Here is a 17,270-nt window from a genome sequence, read left to right on the forward strand (position 1 = left end):
AACAGCGTTTTGAAGTGCATTATTGCATTTCAAAAATTACACAAAGTACATCTAATTGAAATTTTGTGAAGTTTATAACAAGATAAGCAATGCAATTATTACTGATAAGAAAGTACTAGAATAATAATGTTTTAACAAAGTGAAACCGGTGATTAGGTTAGTGATTAGTTTCCATAATGGGCCTACATTTTTAATTCATAATAAATTATTTTAAGTTGCTGTACTACTAACAAAGAATCTACTTTATTATTGTAGCTACAATACATACAGCCTATCTAAATAATCTTCTACATAATTTATTTTATACATTAATACAAATAAATGTGAAAATGATTCAAACTTTTCTTTTAGCTAGCTCTACGTAGCATATTAAATATATATTGTTTTAAATTATTTTCATATAAGTATGTTAAGTTTTAAATCAGTTACCTTTGATTAAGCATGTAAGCAATAAACAGTAACATAACCTTTAAACCGTGAAGTGTAAAGCCACTGTGGTAAAGCTTTTACAGAGTGGAAACGTGGAACGATCCTATCGTTCCACTCAAGTTTATTTTGTTTACATTTTTGACTGTCGACCAGCTCACCAGTCGAACAGTTTATACCCACCCAATTGGACGGAGGAAAAGACATAAGCGAGAGTTTCTATCACAGTTCAGTTAGGAACAGAAAGATTGTTAGGAACAATAAAATATATTGGGCTATAAGTATAAGATACATACGGTAAATGAAAGAAAAATAGATTATATTTAATATATTTTTAGTATTAATTATTATATAGAAAATCAATTTAAAGAGAAAGAAAATATAGATCCATTGGAAGAAAATTAGGTAATCTGGCTTGTAATAATACCAATTTTTATAATTTATTAATAATTATTATTTTCATCACACCAGAACAGCCAGAATCGCTTTTTGCAAGATGTATTTGGTAAAAAAAAAACAAATAGTCCAGTCAAATGGTCGTTTTTCAGGAAACAGCCCAAAAAGAGTTTTTTCGAGTTCTTCATGTACTTTGGGGCGCTGAATTCGAATATGGAATTTGCTGACATGCCAGAGGGCGGCTTCGCCCCCAAAATTTCGGACTTTTTTCAATTTTCCCATTTTATCTCGTAAAACTTGAGTTTCTCAAGAAAAATCATTCTCAACAAAATTGAAGAAAATAAAATTTCCAATAGAGTGGTTGCACAGAATTCTACCATTTTTGGTTCCGGAGCTAAGAATTTTCAAAAAAGGGGTATTTTTTAAGGGGTTTTCAAAATTATGCAAACCTACCACTTCTACCCTATACAACTTGGATATTTTACCATTATAGATAAAAAAACCACACATCACGTGAAAGAACAATTCATTATGAACAGGATTCCTTAGGAATTTTCGAATTTAGTAGTGGGGGGAGGGAGAATACACCCAAAAATAGAAAATCATGTCCTACAGCCAAAATACAAATTTTTCTTTTCAAGACCTTCCTAACAAAAATACACATTTTGGCTGAAATAATATCAGTTTAATTTCAGTATTTCCTAGTGGGGGGCTACGTCATAAGTCATAATGATATGTCAAGGATCAAAACTTTAAACACTTATAACTTTTGACAGAATGATCAGATCTCCTCGTACTACAGCTCATTATTTTCAGCTTGTCAAGGCAGTTCAAAATCATGTATCATAACTGAAATTTGATGAAAAAAATAAGAAAATCCTCTTTTAGTGTAACCTATTTTAGCCCCTATTTAAATACACAGAGAAAGGCCAATGTGTTGAATCTCTCTCAAAAAGTGTCATTATTGAAATTGTAAATTACTAAAATTTTTATGAAAACCTGCCTAACATTCATCACTGGAAATATATTGAATAGTAGATTGGTAGGAAAACGCTGTTTTTTTGTAATATGGTTTTAATTATCAACCTGTGGGCGACCGACAGAGGCTCCAAACCGCCAATGATGCACCTCCCCACGCCAGAATGCCATACTGCACATATGCAAAGTACACTGTCCTGCAGCGATCCACAGTAAGCAATTGGCCCAACTGTCAGAAGGCATACATTAATTTTCTCAAACGGATCTTCAGCCCCTGTACATGAGGGAACCAAGCTTAATTTACTATCCACGATGACTCCTAAATATTTATAAAGAGCAACCCGTTCAATTATGCCACAGCTGAAGACCTCCGACTGAGGATCGTCACAAGTGTGCATCCTTAACACAGCGATCACAGTCAATATCTTGTTGACCAATAGATGGAAGATGTTTGGTTTTTTCAATATTAACTGTGAGAGAGTAATGATCAAACCAATTTCTAATTTTGGCAAGGTCATGGGATGCATGCTTGCATGCCTCATCCCATGTGCAGCCTAAGAGTGCTTTATGTTCACTCTATAGGAGTGCTTTTCCAGATATGGCCTTTTCAGGTGTACATTTTTACAATTTATTGACAGTAGCCCATTTACTGCACTCTCTCATACTAAATATACTTACTTTTTCGATTAAAATCTATTATCCATCTCCAGCATACCTTGACACTCAACACGTGAACAAAGCTTTCTACAAAGTATGTGATGGCTGTTGGAAGAGTGGAGTTTGAAACTGCAGTACAATAGGTTGTAAGGATTTTAATTTGAAATAAAACCAAGAAAGCAATGGAATTCACTTTAATTTAACAAACTGTTTTCTGCATTGTAATCTACGCTGGTATGAATAGCTGGAAACGACTAGAAATTTTATAGCATTGGAGTATCCCATGGGTACGCTTTTCCGGGAGTGCGAGCCACAGCTGGTTTGCCTTGACTGAAACGAACAATATTAGAAAATTAATAAGAATACCTTAAATAAATTGGGATGAACATAATACAACACAATTCTATCAAACGCAATTTAGTATTTAGATAACTTATTATCTGAGGTAGTATTCATCTACCTGGAAATGTAGATGATACTGTAAAGTTTCTGTTTTCATGGATATAATAAATAATAAAAAGTTTTTGTGTCAAGGTGATGTGATATAAATGAGCAGGTGTAATCTGCGCTCTGCAACGGTCTGCGAAAACTACAAATAAATGGTATTATCAACCTTCTAGGATAAGTGTTTTATAGTTCTATGCTGAAAATCAAAAGTGTAAGATAAGACCTAATGCACACGCCCCATTTCGCACATCAACATAATTATAGTAAGATTAACTTCATCAGTGGAATTGATAGAAACGCATTGCTCCCATTCCAACTGCCTTCTATAGTAGATAGCTGTGTTTCAAGTTATTTCGGTATATCTAATATTACATCAATAGTTGATTCTTGTTAATAATGATCAATAATTGATCATATAATTATAATATCTCACATATAAAATATATTCACAAAAAATATATCTTCAGGATCTAATAGTAAATTGTCCCAATTCAAATTCATTCATTATCCATGCAATTATATACAAATTAATGAAATAAATATTCTCAATAACAATATGACACTACCGGCAAAGAACAACATGTGCACCAGCAGTGAGCTCGAACAACTAGGTATGATAAACATGTCAGAAGAAAGAAAAATAAAGCTTATTATAAACAACTAAAATAAATAAAATTACTGAAAACTAAGTTACATCCCAATCTTTACAAATGATAAGACAAAGTAACAAATTAAAAATTGAGACTGAAAAATAGGAAGCTGGATTTTGTAATTTTATTAATAATGAGTTCAGCAGACTCAATTTATAAACAAGTAACACTGAAATTGAAACTGAAGTCTACTTACAATTAAACTGTTAAAGTCAATATCAAATTGTAATGGATTTGAGGGACGCAAATTATATGGATTATTCCTTATTGTTTATTGTTTTTGAAGGAACGGATTCAAGGATCCAAAGGTTCAAAGAGCCTCACACATCAACCGAAGCTTATTGTGTTCCCACGTTATGTTAGTTAGGCAAACCAATACCTGTGTCCTTTACAACAATCAGGAGTTTTTCCCTATACTAACATCCTATTCATCACCTGGTTGCTTGTCGCAATCCAGTGATATGCTTGGCAGTCTCTTCAGACTGATTAGTCCTCGTGACCTACGTGAGTTCCACTCCTGGCCTTCTTTGAAGGTCCTTCCACTGAGGAAGGGGTGCCAAGTTGCCTCTAGGGCGCCCGGCCACCCTTGACTCAGCCTCTTGACCCACATTTGTGCCTCGAGTTTCACCAATCTCTGGTCTCTTGAGTTTTTTCTTTTAGCCCCTCCGAAACTTTGCAGGGTCAAAAGCATCACCTCTCCCAAGAAGTTTTGCCTAAATGGCCGCCCTTCTTTGAGCTGTAGTGAGGTTTGGTCTCTCCACCCACAAACTCGTGACCTACGTGAGTTCCACTCCTGGCCTTTTTGTAGGTCCTTCCGCTGAGAGAGGGGATGCCAAACTGCCTGTAGGGCGCCCGGCGTCCGGCCACCCTTGACTCAGCCTCTTGACCCACAATTGTGCCTGGAGTTTCACTCATCTCTGGTCTCTGGGGTTTTTCTTTTTGCCCCTCCGAAACTGCCCTAATGGGGCAGATCCTGTGGGTTTGAAGGCAAGGAAACTTCTGGAGTTGCCTTGGGATCACTTTTAGTCGCCTCCTACGACAAGCAAGGATACTGTGGGTGAATTCTGGTTTTCAACACATTCTTGAGTACGATGTTCGACTCAAAGCTCCCCCAACCCACAGGGGGCATTATTCCTTAAGTTGAATGTATCACTATTTTTTTTTTTTAAGAATGATATGATCCCTTTAACATATGTTTGCCTCACTGTAAGCACTTGGAATTCTTAAAAAAAAGAAATCTACTAGGATACAATCTGGGTCTGTATAATGCAGCTGTGATAAGATGTTTCTATAATGTGGATAAATCGTTCATATGGATATCAAAAGCAGCCTCTCATATCTCGATTCAATATTGAGTAAAAAGTGAGTGAGCATAAGCATAATTTTTTTTTTCATTATTACCAGTTCAGCTATTTGATTTAGTTTATAAAACTTATAAATTATATATTTAAGCCGTTTGCACATATATTCTATATGAGTATCCTATTTTATATGATCATCCATCATTATACCTAAATAGTTAATAAAAAATAAATAAATGAGAGCTAAAAACAAGAGTCATCAGCAAATGAAATTACTCTGCAGTTTGGTATTTTCAGTTCCAAAAGGTCGATAACAGAAATCAAAAAAGCAAGGTATTGTGATGGTGAAAGGTATTGTGCCTTATTGTGAATTGTGCCTTAGGGAAGAACAAATAAAAAAATATTTTTGAAACTGATTTTATCATCAATTGTCAAATATTGAGAGCGATCCGTTAGATAACTCACCATCAGTTCGTTCGCTATGTCCCTAACTCCACAATTACATAATCTTTGCAAAAGTATTTTGTGTGGAACGGAATCAAACCACAAATCACACGGTAGTAGCAGATTCGTCGCGGGGTAGTTGAGAAATTGTGTTTTAACAAATTCTAAGTTCATTAATTCATGAAAATAAAAGCGGTAGACTGAATGTAAAAGAAAAAAATCATATTTATACATCAACAGAACTAAATGGGAATAAATTAATGAACTTAATTCAGTTTGAGAATAATCTCACAAGCTTCATTAACAATGATATAACTCCTGTTTTTAAATATTTCTTGCTAAAGCCCACAAACTCTAATGAGGTTGAATCTACAATTAAGGAACTAAAAATTAATTCAAGCTCAGACATTGATAATATTGTAATTCAATCCTTAAATATAAATAACCCACATAATTTCTAAACCACTAACTATTATTTTTAATAAATGTGTTGAGCAAGGCTCAGGAAGGCTCATAAATGTTTAGGAAAGTCTAAACATTTCAAAAAACCTAAAATACAACAGCTTTTCAAACAAGGTGATCCCTCAGACCCAAGTAACTATAGACCAATTATTAGTCTTATCAGTAATTTAGCAATTTTTTTGGAAAAAAAATCAAGAAAAGACTTGTGATGTTCTTGAACAAGCATAATATGATAAATAAAAGTCAATATGGCTTTCAAATATGTAAAAATACATATTAAATATGTTATTATTTATGTTAATGATGCTTTAATTAAATTTACTAATAATACCATCTCCCAGAACCATAATTCTAATCTAAAACCATTGCTGTTTATTAGATATAAAAAAGTTTTTGATACCATCTCTCATGATTATCTTTTTGATAAACTCCAAATATATGGTCTTAGGGAGTCTTCCTTGACCTTATTGAGAGCTATTTGTCTGATAGAACCCAATCCCTATTTGTAAATAATGAAACTAATACCACCGAACTCACTCCTTATGGCCTCCCTCAGGGCACTGTTTCATCGCCATTACTTTTCATAATTTATGTAAATGATCTATTGAATTTGAAACTTGAAAACCCAACTATAATATCCTTTGCTTATTATTATTATCATAAGCGTATGGCTTTGAATGGTAGGGAGACCCAAGGGTAGTTCCACCTCACCGTATATAGTCCAAAGTTCCCTAATGGGAAACCGGACACTAAGTTTATAGTGAGCACAATACTTTAAATTTACACTTTTCACTTCGGAATAAAGTTCATTTTGATGTTAAAAAGTCCAAACATATACAAAACCGAAACAAACCACAAAACCACTCTAAAGCCAAATTTAGAAAATATTGAATTTAGACAATAAATTTAGAGCCGAAAATTTACACTCACAAAAAGCCCTATATCACAATTTCTTTCAATAAATTAGGACAGCCAGAGAGAGAATTAAACTTGAAACTCCATTCAAATTGCAACCTTGACCCCAACTCCTGCACTTGTCCTATCATTAGTGAAGTTAAAAATTGTAAATATATAGGTATCTATATAGATGAAAACCTAAAATGGGATATCCATGTTAAATTCATTTGCAGAAGGATGAAATACCTCTCTTACAAATTTTATGCAGCTAGAAAAATTCTGAAATCAACTCATCTTAAAATGCTTTATTTTGCTATAGGCCTAGTACAGTCGATAATGCAATACGGAGTAGCAGTATGAGGGGGGGGGAGGGTGTTATAATTCCCATTTGGAAGAACTGCTCATAATGCACAAATTAGTAATTAAATATATTTTAAATAAACCCAGATTTTTCCCGTCTGACCTTATATTCGAGGAATTCAAGGTTTTGACAGTTAGACAGTTATATGTTGAAAATGTAATTAAATATTTAATAGAAAATAGAACCAATTTTCCATGCACCAACAACTCATTAAATAGACATTACCGCTTGAGACCTACTTCAAATAAGTATTTGATATACTGTATAATACTAATATTGAAACAATTAGACGGCAACTTATTTATCCAAGTACTATAATAATCAATAAAATTCCGGATCATCATCTCAACAATGCTATAATTACAAAGAAAATTAAGCAGGAAATCATTAATTGGATAAAAAGCAATTATTTGTTTAATCTTTAAATTATTGTAACCGTTATCTGTATTGTTATTTCACATCCTATCTTCTTTTCCCTCAGCCCTGCCTATCTAACTACCTCCTTTCACGTCCCTATCACACACCCTTCTCTTTCAGTTATACCTTACCTGCCTATTACATGGAGACCATAGTTGGCTAGGTATTTTCCCCTTCTTTCATCCAGCACAATATTGTGTTAATATTGATGTAGGCATGTAGGCAAGCCCTACATGAATACTAAATCATGTGAACAAGTTGCCAAGGTGACAGTTTTAGCAACGAACTGTTTAAAAGAAAATAACTAGTTGAAGTTTTATGAGATATATTCAAAGAAGATGTTGTATTTTATTTTTATCTTGTTCAATATTGTAGACTTTTAAAGAATAAAGTGTTAATTACAAAAGCACATTTACAACATTGGTGACGGAAGTAGGATTGAATCCTTAAAAATTTGTGCTGAAAGTTTGTTACACTAAAAAAAGTTTTGCATGAAAACGCGATCAAGAACAAAAATGGAGATGAAAGCATTCAACGAGTTGGTAAATTCGCTCAAAGAAGGTATGCTTGAATCTATATCTAATATGGGACAAAACTTACAACAGGATATTGTAGAAGGCATCGATTTAGTAAGGAAAGATATGAATACTGTGAACAATAGAATGGAAGCCTTGACTAACAATTCAATTGAACAGAGGCAACAAATTGAAAATGAATTGGAAGTTTTAAGGGGAAATATGAATCTTCTAAACAATACAGTTGAGGTCTTGTCTAATAATACAAATGAATAAATTGCTAAAATTAACAATACAGTCGAGGTCTTGTCTAATAAGACAAATGAACAAATTTCAACAATCGATGCAAAATTAGGTAGGTTGGTAAATGAGATTAATGTTGATGGACATATATTCAATGGCATCAATAATGAGGAAATTTGCATTATAAAAAATGAGAGTAACCTTCCAACATCAGCTACTAACAATACAATAGAGAAAAAAGTAAAACCACCAAATTACGACGGTCATTCTTCCTGGAACATTTTCAAAATACAATTCGAAGGAGCGGCTACATTTAATAATTGGACCAATAAAGAGAAAACTGTACATTTGACGTTAGCCTTGACAGGGCAAGCTGCTAATCTATTGAAAACTTTATCAAGTGGAAAATTAGGTTTTGATAAATTAATGTTAGCATTATGTTAACGCTATGGGATGGCCACTTACAGAACCTATACAGGTGTCAACTGTAAAATCGTTCTCAAAGAAATGGTGAGAGTTTGCAAGAATTTGGAGCTGATGTAGAGCAGGTGGCTCAAATCGTTTATGTATCTGCACCAGTCGATATTCAACAACATTTAGCCACGCAAACATTCATAGATGGGATTCGTGATAACGAAATAAAGAGGTCACTGTTGATCGGGAACCATCTTAATATGCGGTCTGCACTCACCCAAACTCTGACATTGGATACTGCTAAGAGTATGCTGTACATGCTGTACTACCAACTCACCAGAGTAGAGTATTAAATACGGATTAGGTGACACAAACTAACAACGATGTAGAGTGTTGGCTGTATGGAGAGAGTAGACATTTATACAAATATGGTGTCCTCAACAAAAACGGAAAAATCGATGTTGGAACTGTGGAAAAGTAGGGCATTCGAAGAGATATTGTAAATTTGTACCTATGAAGAATAAGTCAGTAGCAAAATCACTGAACAACAATGAACTGAAGGAAAACTAAATTCAGCTGGCATTGGAAGGCGAATGTCAGCTGCTACCAATGAGACCTCAGAAGCAATTGTTTTGTTAGTGTTACTATGATTAAAAGAAATGGGAACCGCTTACACACGAATGGGACAATTAAAGGGAAAGAGTGTTTGGTAACAATTGAAACAGGAGCAACATCATCAATCATACGTCCAGATTTAATTGATTGTTCAAAAGTTAAACAGATAGAAAGAAAAATTTTACTTCAAACTGCTTCTGGAGAAAAAGTCCCTGTACATGGTAAAGCTGACATTGTCTTAAATCTTGGTCGAAAGAGAATAAGAGCTACCTTTTTCGTTTCATCAAAAATGGATCATTTCATTTTAGGCCTAGATCTTATGAGAGAGTATAAATGTGTAATTGATATCTCCAAGAATTTTATTAAATTTGATAATGAATATTTGCATTTAAATCATCACCAGGAAAACAAAACAATAGAACAGGAAGTTTGTAACAAAATAAGACGGTTTCCAATAGAAGAGGAACTTATACCACCTTTTTCAGAAGTACTGGTCATGACAAGACCTGAACGAATGTTGGAAAATGAGACAAACCTAATTGAGCCTAACCAGAGCATGTATAATAAAGGGTTGTTGACTGGCCACTCAATTATTGGAAAAACTGAAACAATTCCCGTTCTCATTGCAAATGTTACTGAAGAACCGAAAGTGATAGAGAAAGGTAAGGCAGTGGCAAATTGTAATGATGTTGAAGTACTTGGAGAAAAGATTGAAGAAAAGTTCCAATGATGTTGAAAAGTGAATTAATCGATTAATGACTAATGGAGAACAATATACGACAGATGAAAATCGACAGTCAGCTCAACAAATGTTAAGAAAGAATATAGACATTTTTGCTTTTGAAGATGAAGATATGATTTGTACCAACCTCACATATCACAGAATTAATACTGGAGATGCTCATCCAATAAAAGAACGACCTAGAGGAGTACCATTCGCAAAAAGACTAGAAATAGGTGATTTGTTGCAAAAGATGAAGGAACAGAATAGTATTGAATAATCACACAGTCCTTGATCATCTCACCAGTAGTTTTGGTTAAAAAAAAGATGGCAGTATGAGATTCTATGTGGACTACAGAAAATTGAATGAAGTTACAAAGAAAGATAGTTACCCAATCCTCGATTTTTTTTTTACAGTTTAGATACACTTTCCGGATCCAAGTGGTTTTCTACACTTGATCTGAAAAGCGGGTATTGGAAGGTGACATTACATCCTGATGATAAAGAGAAGACATTTTCATCAGAGGAAGGTTTATGGCAGTTCAATGTCATGCCATTTGGTCTTACTAATGCACCAGCAACATTTGAGAGATTAATGGATATGGTGCTTTGTTGTCTGTCTTGGGAAGTACGCTTAGTCTATCTTGATGATATTATTGTAATGAGAAAGACATTTGAAGAACATCTGGATAACTTGGAAAAGGTATTTTCTAGACTAAAACAAGCTATTATCTCTTTTCTGTATAGGGCTACTTGTAATATAAATATAAATAAAAATAGAAATCTCAGTACCCTTCTTGAATTAATTTATCACAACATGTTTCAACATTGATGCCATTTTCAAGTAATATGAAGTAAATAAATAAATACTGCTGGAAAATTCTTATTTTTGATCATATGTTAGTGTATTCATATGATTTCATGAACTAGGACTGTAAATTTTGAATTGAAATTTGCATGATTCTATCAGAAATGGGGTTATTGGTGTCTGATTGGATTAGGTTTATTATTTTATCTCTGTTTAATTTTGCCTCTTCATAAATATGAAATTCTTCTTCAACATTCAGTTTTCCACTTTTATTACCATAATTTAGTATTTTCATATTGGAATTTATATCTGTAAAATTATGGCCTGAATCTATCAAGTGTTTGGCAAATGCCAACTTTTGTGTATAATTTTTAGATTTTAGTGCTTGGATATGTTCTCGAAACCTAATATGGAAATTTCTACCCATCTGTCCGATATAAAATTTGTTGCAATCACTACATTTAAGTTCATAGATTCCAGATTTTTTAAACTTATCTTACTGTACATTTAAATTTGATTTCTTTTTTACCAGTTCGAATGCATTATTTGTTGTCCTATAACCTAAAATGAATTTATTTTTTGTAAAGGTCTTTCTTGTAGCTCTATTAAATATTGTGTTATATGGAGCACAAATATAATCTCAACAAAAACACAAATACATTCATTAGGATACCAAGTTTATTATCGTGGATTATAGTAAAACTGTGAATACTGTAGCGACCAATCCATGTATTGTAATCTTTGAAACCCGCAACTTTTAAATGTACAGAGTTTATTAGAATTATTGAGACAGCTAAATCTTTTTCTTACAAGAATAATTTGACAGTAGGTTTCATTGAGGATACTATTTGAAATTAAAAATACTCTATCGCTTCAACATCTTCGACCCTCATATGAATTAAAATTCATTGTTTTAAATGAGAAGGTGGTTGGTCATGTGATACATGATTTCGATACAGAGTTCCAAGAGAAAATAAATGGCGCAAACCGCACATTGATATCTCAACCCGTATCAGTTTTTTGATTAGTGGAAGTTGTAAATTATGTTGTGTATTATCCAGCTGGAATCATATGTCATGAAGGACTGTTTGTGTGATAGCTGCTAAATAGCCTCAGCTGATTTTATGAATGGATGAATGGAAAACTGTCGTAATTGCATGCAATGAATTCTTGAGCTGACTTAATGATAAATCAAAACATTTTTTTCTTCTTTTGCACTTTCAAGCAGTATTATTTTTGTATCCTGAAAAAGGACGAAGGAGTGAGTCAATTCGTTGTCCAAAGAACTTGACCTGTGAAAAGGTTCGAAGGATACGTGTTCAAAATATGAAGCTGATTCATCAATTATTTCTGAAGTTATTGTAGAACATACAAACAGTGAAAAAGACGGACAAAAACTTTGGCCTACACTGAGTTGAAATTGAGAACTCGCTAAAGCTCGTTCAATTATAATATAGATGATAATGTGGTTTTTATAATAGAATAAAACATGAAATGATATTTTTATTACAAGAATGAATTGATAATAGTTCTTAATAACTATAATTTTTAAAGCTAATGAGTGAAGAATAATAAACAGTAGTATATAAAATAACAGTAGATGGCATGGAAACACAAAAATAATAACTCAAATTTCTGTTCCTCTATCTCAATAGAGTTCTGTTCTGTTCCTTTCTTTCTTCCTTCTTTCTCTCTTCCATTTTTTTCTTTCTATTTTCCTTCTTCCCTTACTTCTACTGGAGTAATCTATGGATTTGGACTGAAAATTCTCATCTGTATTCACTTTTCTCTTCTTTCTTTTGCATAATCACCTTTTACGAACTTAAATTCGGAAGAAGTTCCAATTTTTTTTCCATTTGGAAGAGTTTTCCCTTTTTTATTTATTTTTTCTCGTTGTTATTTTTTTTTTTTGTTTTCTTTAACTTTAATTTATGGTTTTATGATGTTTGTTTTAGTTGTAATGGTTTTATGATGTTTGTTTTAGTTGTAATGGTTTCATGATGTTTGTTTTAGTTGTAACTTAGAATTGTATGGAGGGTTAAGTGTAAGAGAGGGCCGGCTGCACCCTAACTTCGCCCTCCCAGGCTTTCTATAAAGGCAGCGATTCAATTCAATTCAATATTATTTGATTAAAGGTGAAAAAAACATTATCTTAACAAAGACATTCATAAGGATACCAACTCCATGATCATGTATTATATATAGTAGATCTGTGAATAATGTAGCTACCATTGAACAATTTAATCGGTTCAATCAATAAAAATACTGCACTAATAATATAAAAATAGAGAGTGGGGAAGCCCATAGTGTTTGAGGTAAGAGAGTATTATAGAAAGTGAATTCTAAAAATTTACGCGCCAAGTGTCATCTGATCGTGAGTAGCGGGAATCACCCTCGAGAAAGAGCGAAAGAGAGAGCTTATGCCTTTTTGATAGAATCAGCATAAAAACGGCAACTGTAAGCCCCCATTGTTCGAAACTGCAATGATTTCGCGAAAAAAATATATCTCAGCTCCAAATCATGATATCGAGCTGACTTTGCTTGCATCCTATTTTGAGAATGAATGACTACAATATTTAATGTCATATAAAATTATATTAATGAATAATTGATTGTCAATCATATATAGTTCAGGAAGTTATTCCCATACAATGCCAGAAGAGAAAGGAATCTTCACCTCATAATTTTATATCCTGACTAGTGAAAGTTTACGCTTCCGTATTTCGAGAAAATTGTTTTGCCTTTGATGATACAGAATTGAATTCAAATTGTAGATGAGGATTCTTCCTTTCACGTTCATTGAATTGGATTACAAATAATTAGTTCTGAAATTAATTAAGTGTAAGTTGAAAAAAAGCCGAGGATTTCAAAAAATGTACGGTATCCTCTCTCCAGAGTTCAAACTGAGTGGATGAAGACAAATTTGAGACAACAGGGCTTATAGAGGATGAGATTTTTCACAAATCTATAACAATCATTTGTTTTTTATTGCATTAATCTCTAGTTAGTGGTTGATAATTAACTGGAACATAATGAAAAAAAGGAAAATACATTTTTTCATTACGTGTAACTTTTCCAGGGTGAGATAAATTCTTGGTGAAATTTATTGAAGTTTGAAGAAGAGAAATTTCTACACAGACTGGCTATATTCAAAAATAGTTATCTTCAATATTTTTGAAATGGGACTCATTGGAGTAAAAGTGTGCATTATCGAACATAACCGCAATTTTCACATACTGGCGCTTTCCAATGCAGAATTCAATCATGCTTAGTGAATTTGATAATTTTGAATAGCGATTTTTCTATACAGTCCAGTCAATGAAAGATTATGGAAGGAAAAGTTTAGTTTAGTTTGGAGCACAATATTATTGACCCCGCAGCTCTTTCAAGAATAGTAAAGGGGTAAACATATAAAAAGTCCTCACTTCTACCCTCTGTGCTAAGGTGGTGGGGGTGGTTCGAAAGTACCATTATTTTGTTTTTTGCATATGCCAAGAACAATATGCGTCTTCCGAAAATTTGATTGAAATACAAAATTGAAGCTTATAAATTAGCCTACAAGTTTTATTTGTAACATTTTTCCATATCTCTCATAGTTTTTTAGATATGAGCTCTCAAAGGTGTCACATTTTTAATGAAACCCTTCCGTCAAAAACTGTGTTCCAAACATTCCCTCCAAATTTCCCTGTCAATTGATGTATTGTTTTTAAACTGAAGATTTTACACTCAACATTATAACGGCTGCAACAATCGTCGGGAGATGCGTAAAATAATGAAATAATACATGAAATTGGAGAGAATGTGATGCTCTATGAGCTTATGATTAGCACGAATTTTTTCAATGAATCGTTAAAAAGTTATAAGGCCAAGAGATTTCTCTCAGCAGCGACTTTATAAACGCTTAACATAGGTTGTTAGGGGACGATAATAATAAGAATATGTGATGAATAATCTATCCTGTTTTAGGCGAGCAATATTTCTGTATCACACATATCCAAAAACTTCAACACTAGAATGTGAATATTCTTTGAAACGGTTTGACATAAATTGATGGGCGATTCCCACCATTCATTATCTCTTGATATTCTATTTTTGAATTGTGTATTAAAACCTTCCCATAAAAAATGTTAGATTCAATGACCAATGAACCAAAATGGAAGATCAAAATTTTGAAGCTACCTACAGATTTTTTTTTTTAAATTTGAATAGGATTTCCCAGTGGAGTCCACTGTCAAATTATCTTTCGAAAATGAGCATTAAGTTGCTTTCCTATTAATATTAAGCTGTAGGCCTATATGAATCCATAGAACTTCATAGATTTCTCCGTATGGGTGAATGATTCAGAATCAAAATTCAAATTCGTAAAACTAATAATACAAACATCAGAGCAAACTGCCATCAGAATTTGTATTGTTAATATTACGCATATGTTATTGAAGGATAATAGTAAGGCAGACATGTTACTTTTGTTCCCTGAAAAAGGTGAATAAAATATTTTGTTGTTCAACGAACTTGACCTGTAAAAAGGTTTGAAGAGTGAGTATTAAAAATTTGAAGCTGATCGATCAACTCTTTCCAAAGTTATTGTAGTACATTCAAACAAACAAACCCACAGACTGGCAACAACTTTGAACTTGGGTAAAAAGTGAGAACTTGCTAACGCTCGTTCAATAAATATTATTCAGAGAACAACGGGCGGTATGCTCAAGTTGGAAGCACATAACTTGAAGGAGTCAAATTATTTCAGTGTAGGGGATTGTATATTTTACAAGAGAGTATGTTTCTGAGGGATATAGTCCTATAGTGAGAAAGTGAAGAAGAGAGGATTCAATTGAATCGCTGCCTTAGTTTTGTTGCACAGCCCTCTCTCACATTCAACCTCACGCATTCTCCAGTATGATGCTACATCAATATTATATATTATTATACAATCCTACTCAGTGGAATGGGGGAATTTACAATGTTACAAGCAAGAGTTGATAGTAATGGATATAATTGACACAAAAAAATTATAAATGTAGGCATGGGAAAGTCAAATTCAATATAGGTAGAAGATAATATCTCTGAAGCATTGTATGAAATAATAACAAAAGCCCTGAGGGAAAATAAAGGAGAGAAGTATGAAAAATATTACTAATCACAATGAATATAAAATGCAATTTGAATGTCGATAATATAATAATATAGTGGAGTGATCCGTGGTCTAGTGGATAGAGTGCTTGCGTAGCAGCATAGAGATCCCGGGTTCGAACCCCTCTCATTACCAAAAGTTTTTTAACCAGATCACTCCCGTGTTATCGGATGGGCACGTTAAACTGTCGGTCCCGGCTGAAGTATGACAGTCGTAAGGCCCATTGACGGCTTAAATTATATATTCAGGCGGTGGAACATTCCCGAAAGGGAACTCCCCACCAACAAAAGCCATACGAATTTATTTTTTTAATAATATAGTGAACTATAAACTTTACCTTATACATTGATTTACATCAAATGGCAGTATTATATAAACGACGAATTTCCTTGTATGAAAAATTTATTAATTAGAATAATGATTAAATGCCATTTGAATTTTTGATTCTCTGAGAAGGATATAAAATAGTATCATTCGAATCAGCACACAACCGGGTAAGAGAGAGAGAGAGAGAGTGTGTGTGTGAGAGAGAGTGGCGCAGGACTGATAGAGAAAGGGTTGAGGGTGAGGGAGAGATAGAGAGAGAGTGAGAGGAAGCAAAAGAACTGAATAAGGTTAAGATAAGAGACAATGTCACGCAGGAGTATTGTCTTATGAATGGTCACACACACTTCTCCAGTCACACTAAGTTATAAATAGAATATTTCCAAGAAGGTACAGTCTGTGCCAAAATGCGAACCAGTTTACTTCCTCAGCATTCTTCCCGCAAAACTGGCATAGATGACAAGAAATGATAGCTACAACCAGAGACTGTTTTCCAGGTGAAGAAATTAGTCACGGACTCGCCCCGCCAAAACAAGACACTTCTTTTTCAGCACAAGAACGACAAAAGCAACCACCGCCGAAACAAGACTGATTTTCAGTGCTAGGTTGGATGTGTCTGACTTTTGACGGTGGTGTATACTGACATCTCCCCGCAAGGACCTTACATTCCAAATTTCAAGTCATTCCGTTTACTGGGAGATGAGATATCGTGTACACAGACGCACATACACTCATACACACACACACACACCACACACACACACACATACACACACACACACACACACACACACACACACACACACACACACACACACACACACACACACACACACACACACACACAAGATTGTGCATGGTATCTGAAAAGATTTTGATTGCTCACTGAATGTTCAGAAGAGAAATAATATTATAAATGTTTGTCAGTTTTTAGCGAAATCATTCAATATTTCATTTTATCGATAGTGTAGTGAGAAATCATCAACATTTTCTTCGGAAAAATTCGTTGGTATTTCTATTATCTACAGCTCAAAAACTGTCGCCTGCCGCTAGCTCGATTCAA

At 33.6% G+C, this 17,270-nt stretch overlaps 1 protein-coding gene across 1 annotated transcript in view; it reads right to left on the reverse strand.

The window, feature by feature from the left end:
- Positions 1-2,636: 2,636 nt before the first annotated feature.
- The window catches only part of LOC111056830 (NADH dehydrogenase [ubiquinone] 1 alpha subcomplex subunit 7), a 45,807-nt gene continuing 31,173 nt past the window's right edge, over positions 2,637-17,270 (reverse strand). Inside the window, exon 3 of the mRNA XM_022344240.2 lies at positions 2,637-2,787. Within this exon, the coding sequence (XP_022199932.1) occupies positions 2,721-2,787 (67 nt within the window). The 3' untranslated portion in view covers positions 2,637-2,720. The remainder of the gene's footprint in view (positions 2,788-17,270) is intronic.

This window comes from Nilaparvata lugens, chromosome X (assembly GCF_014356525.2).
Source record: "Nilaparvata lugens isolate BPH chromosome X, ASM1435652v1, whole genome shotgun sequence".
In the NCBI taxonomy this organism is placed as follows: Eukaryota; Metazoa; Arthropoda; class Insecta; order Hemiptera; family Delphacidae; genus Nilaparvata; species Nilaparvata lugens.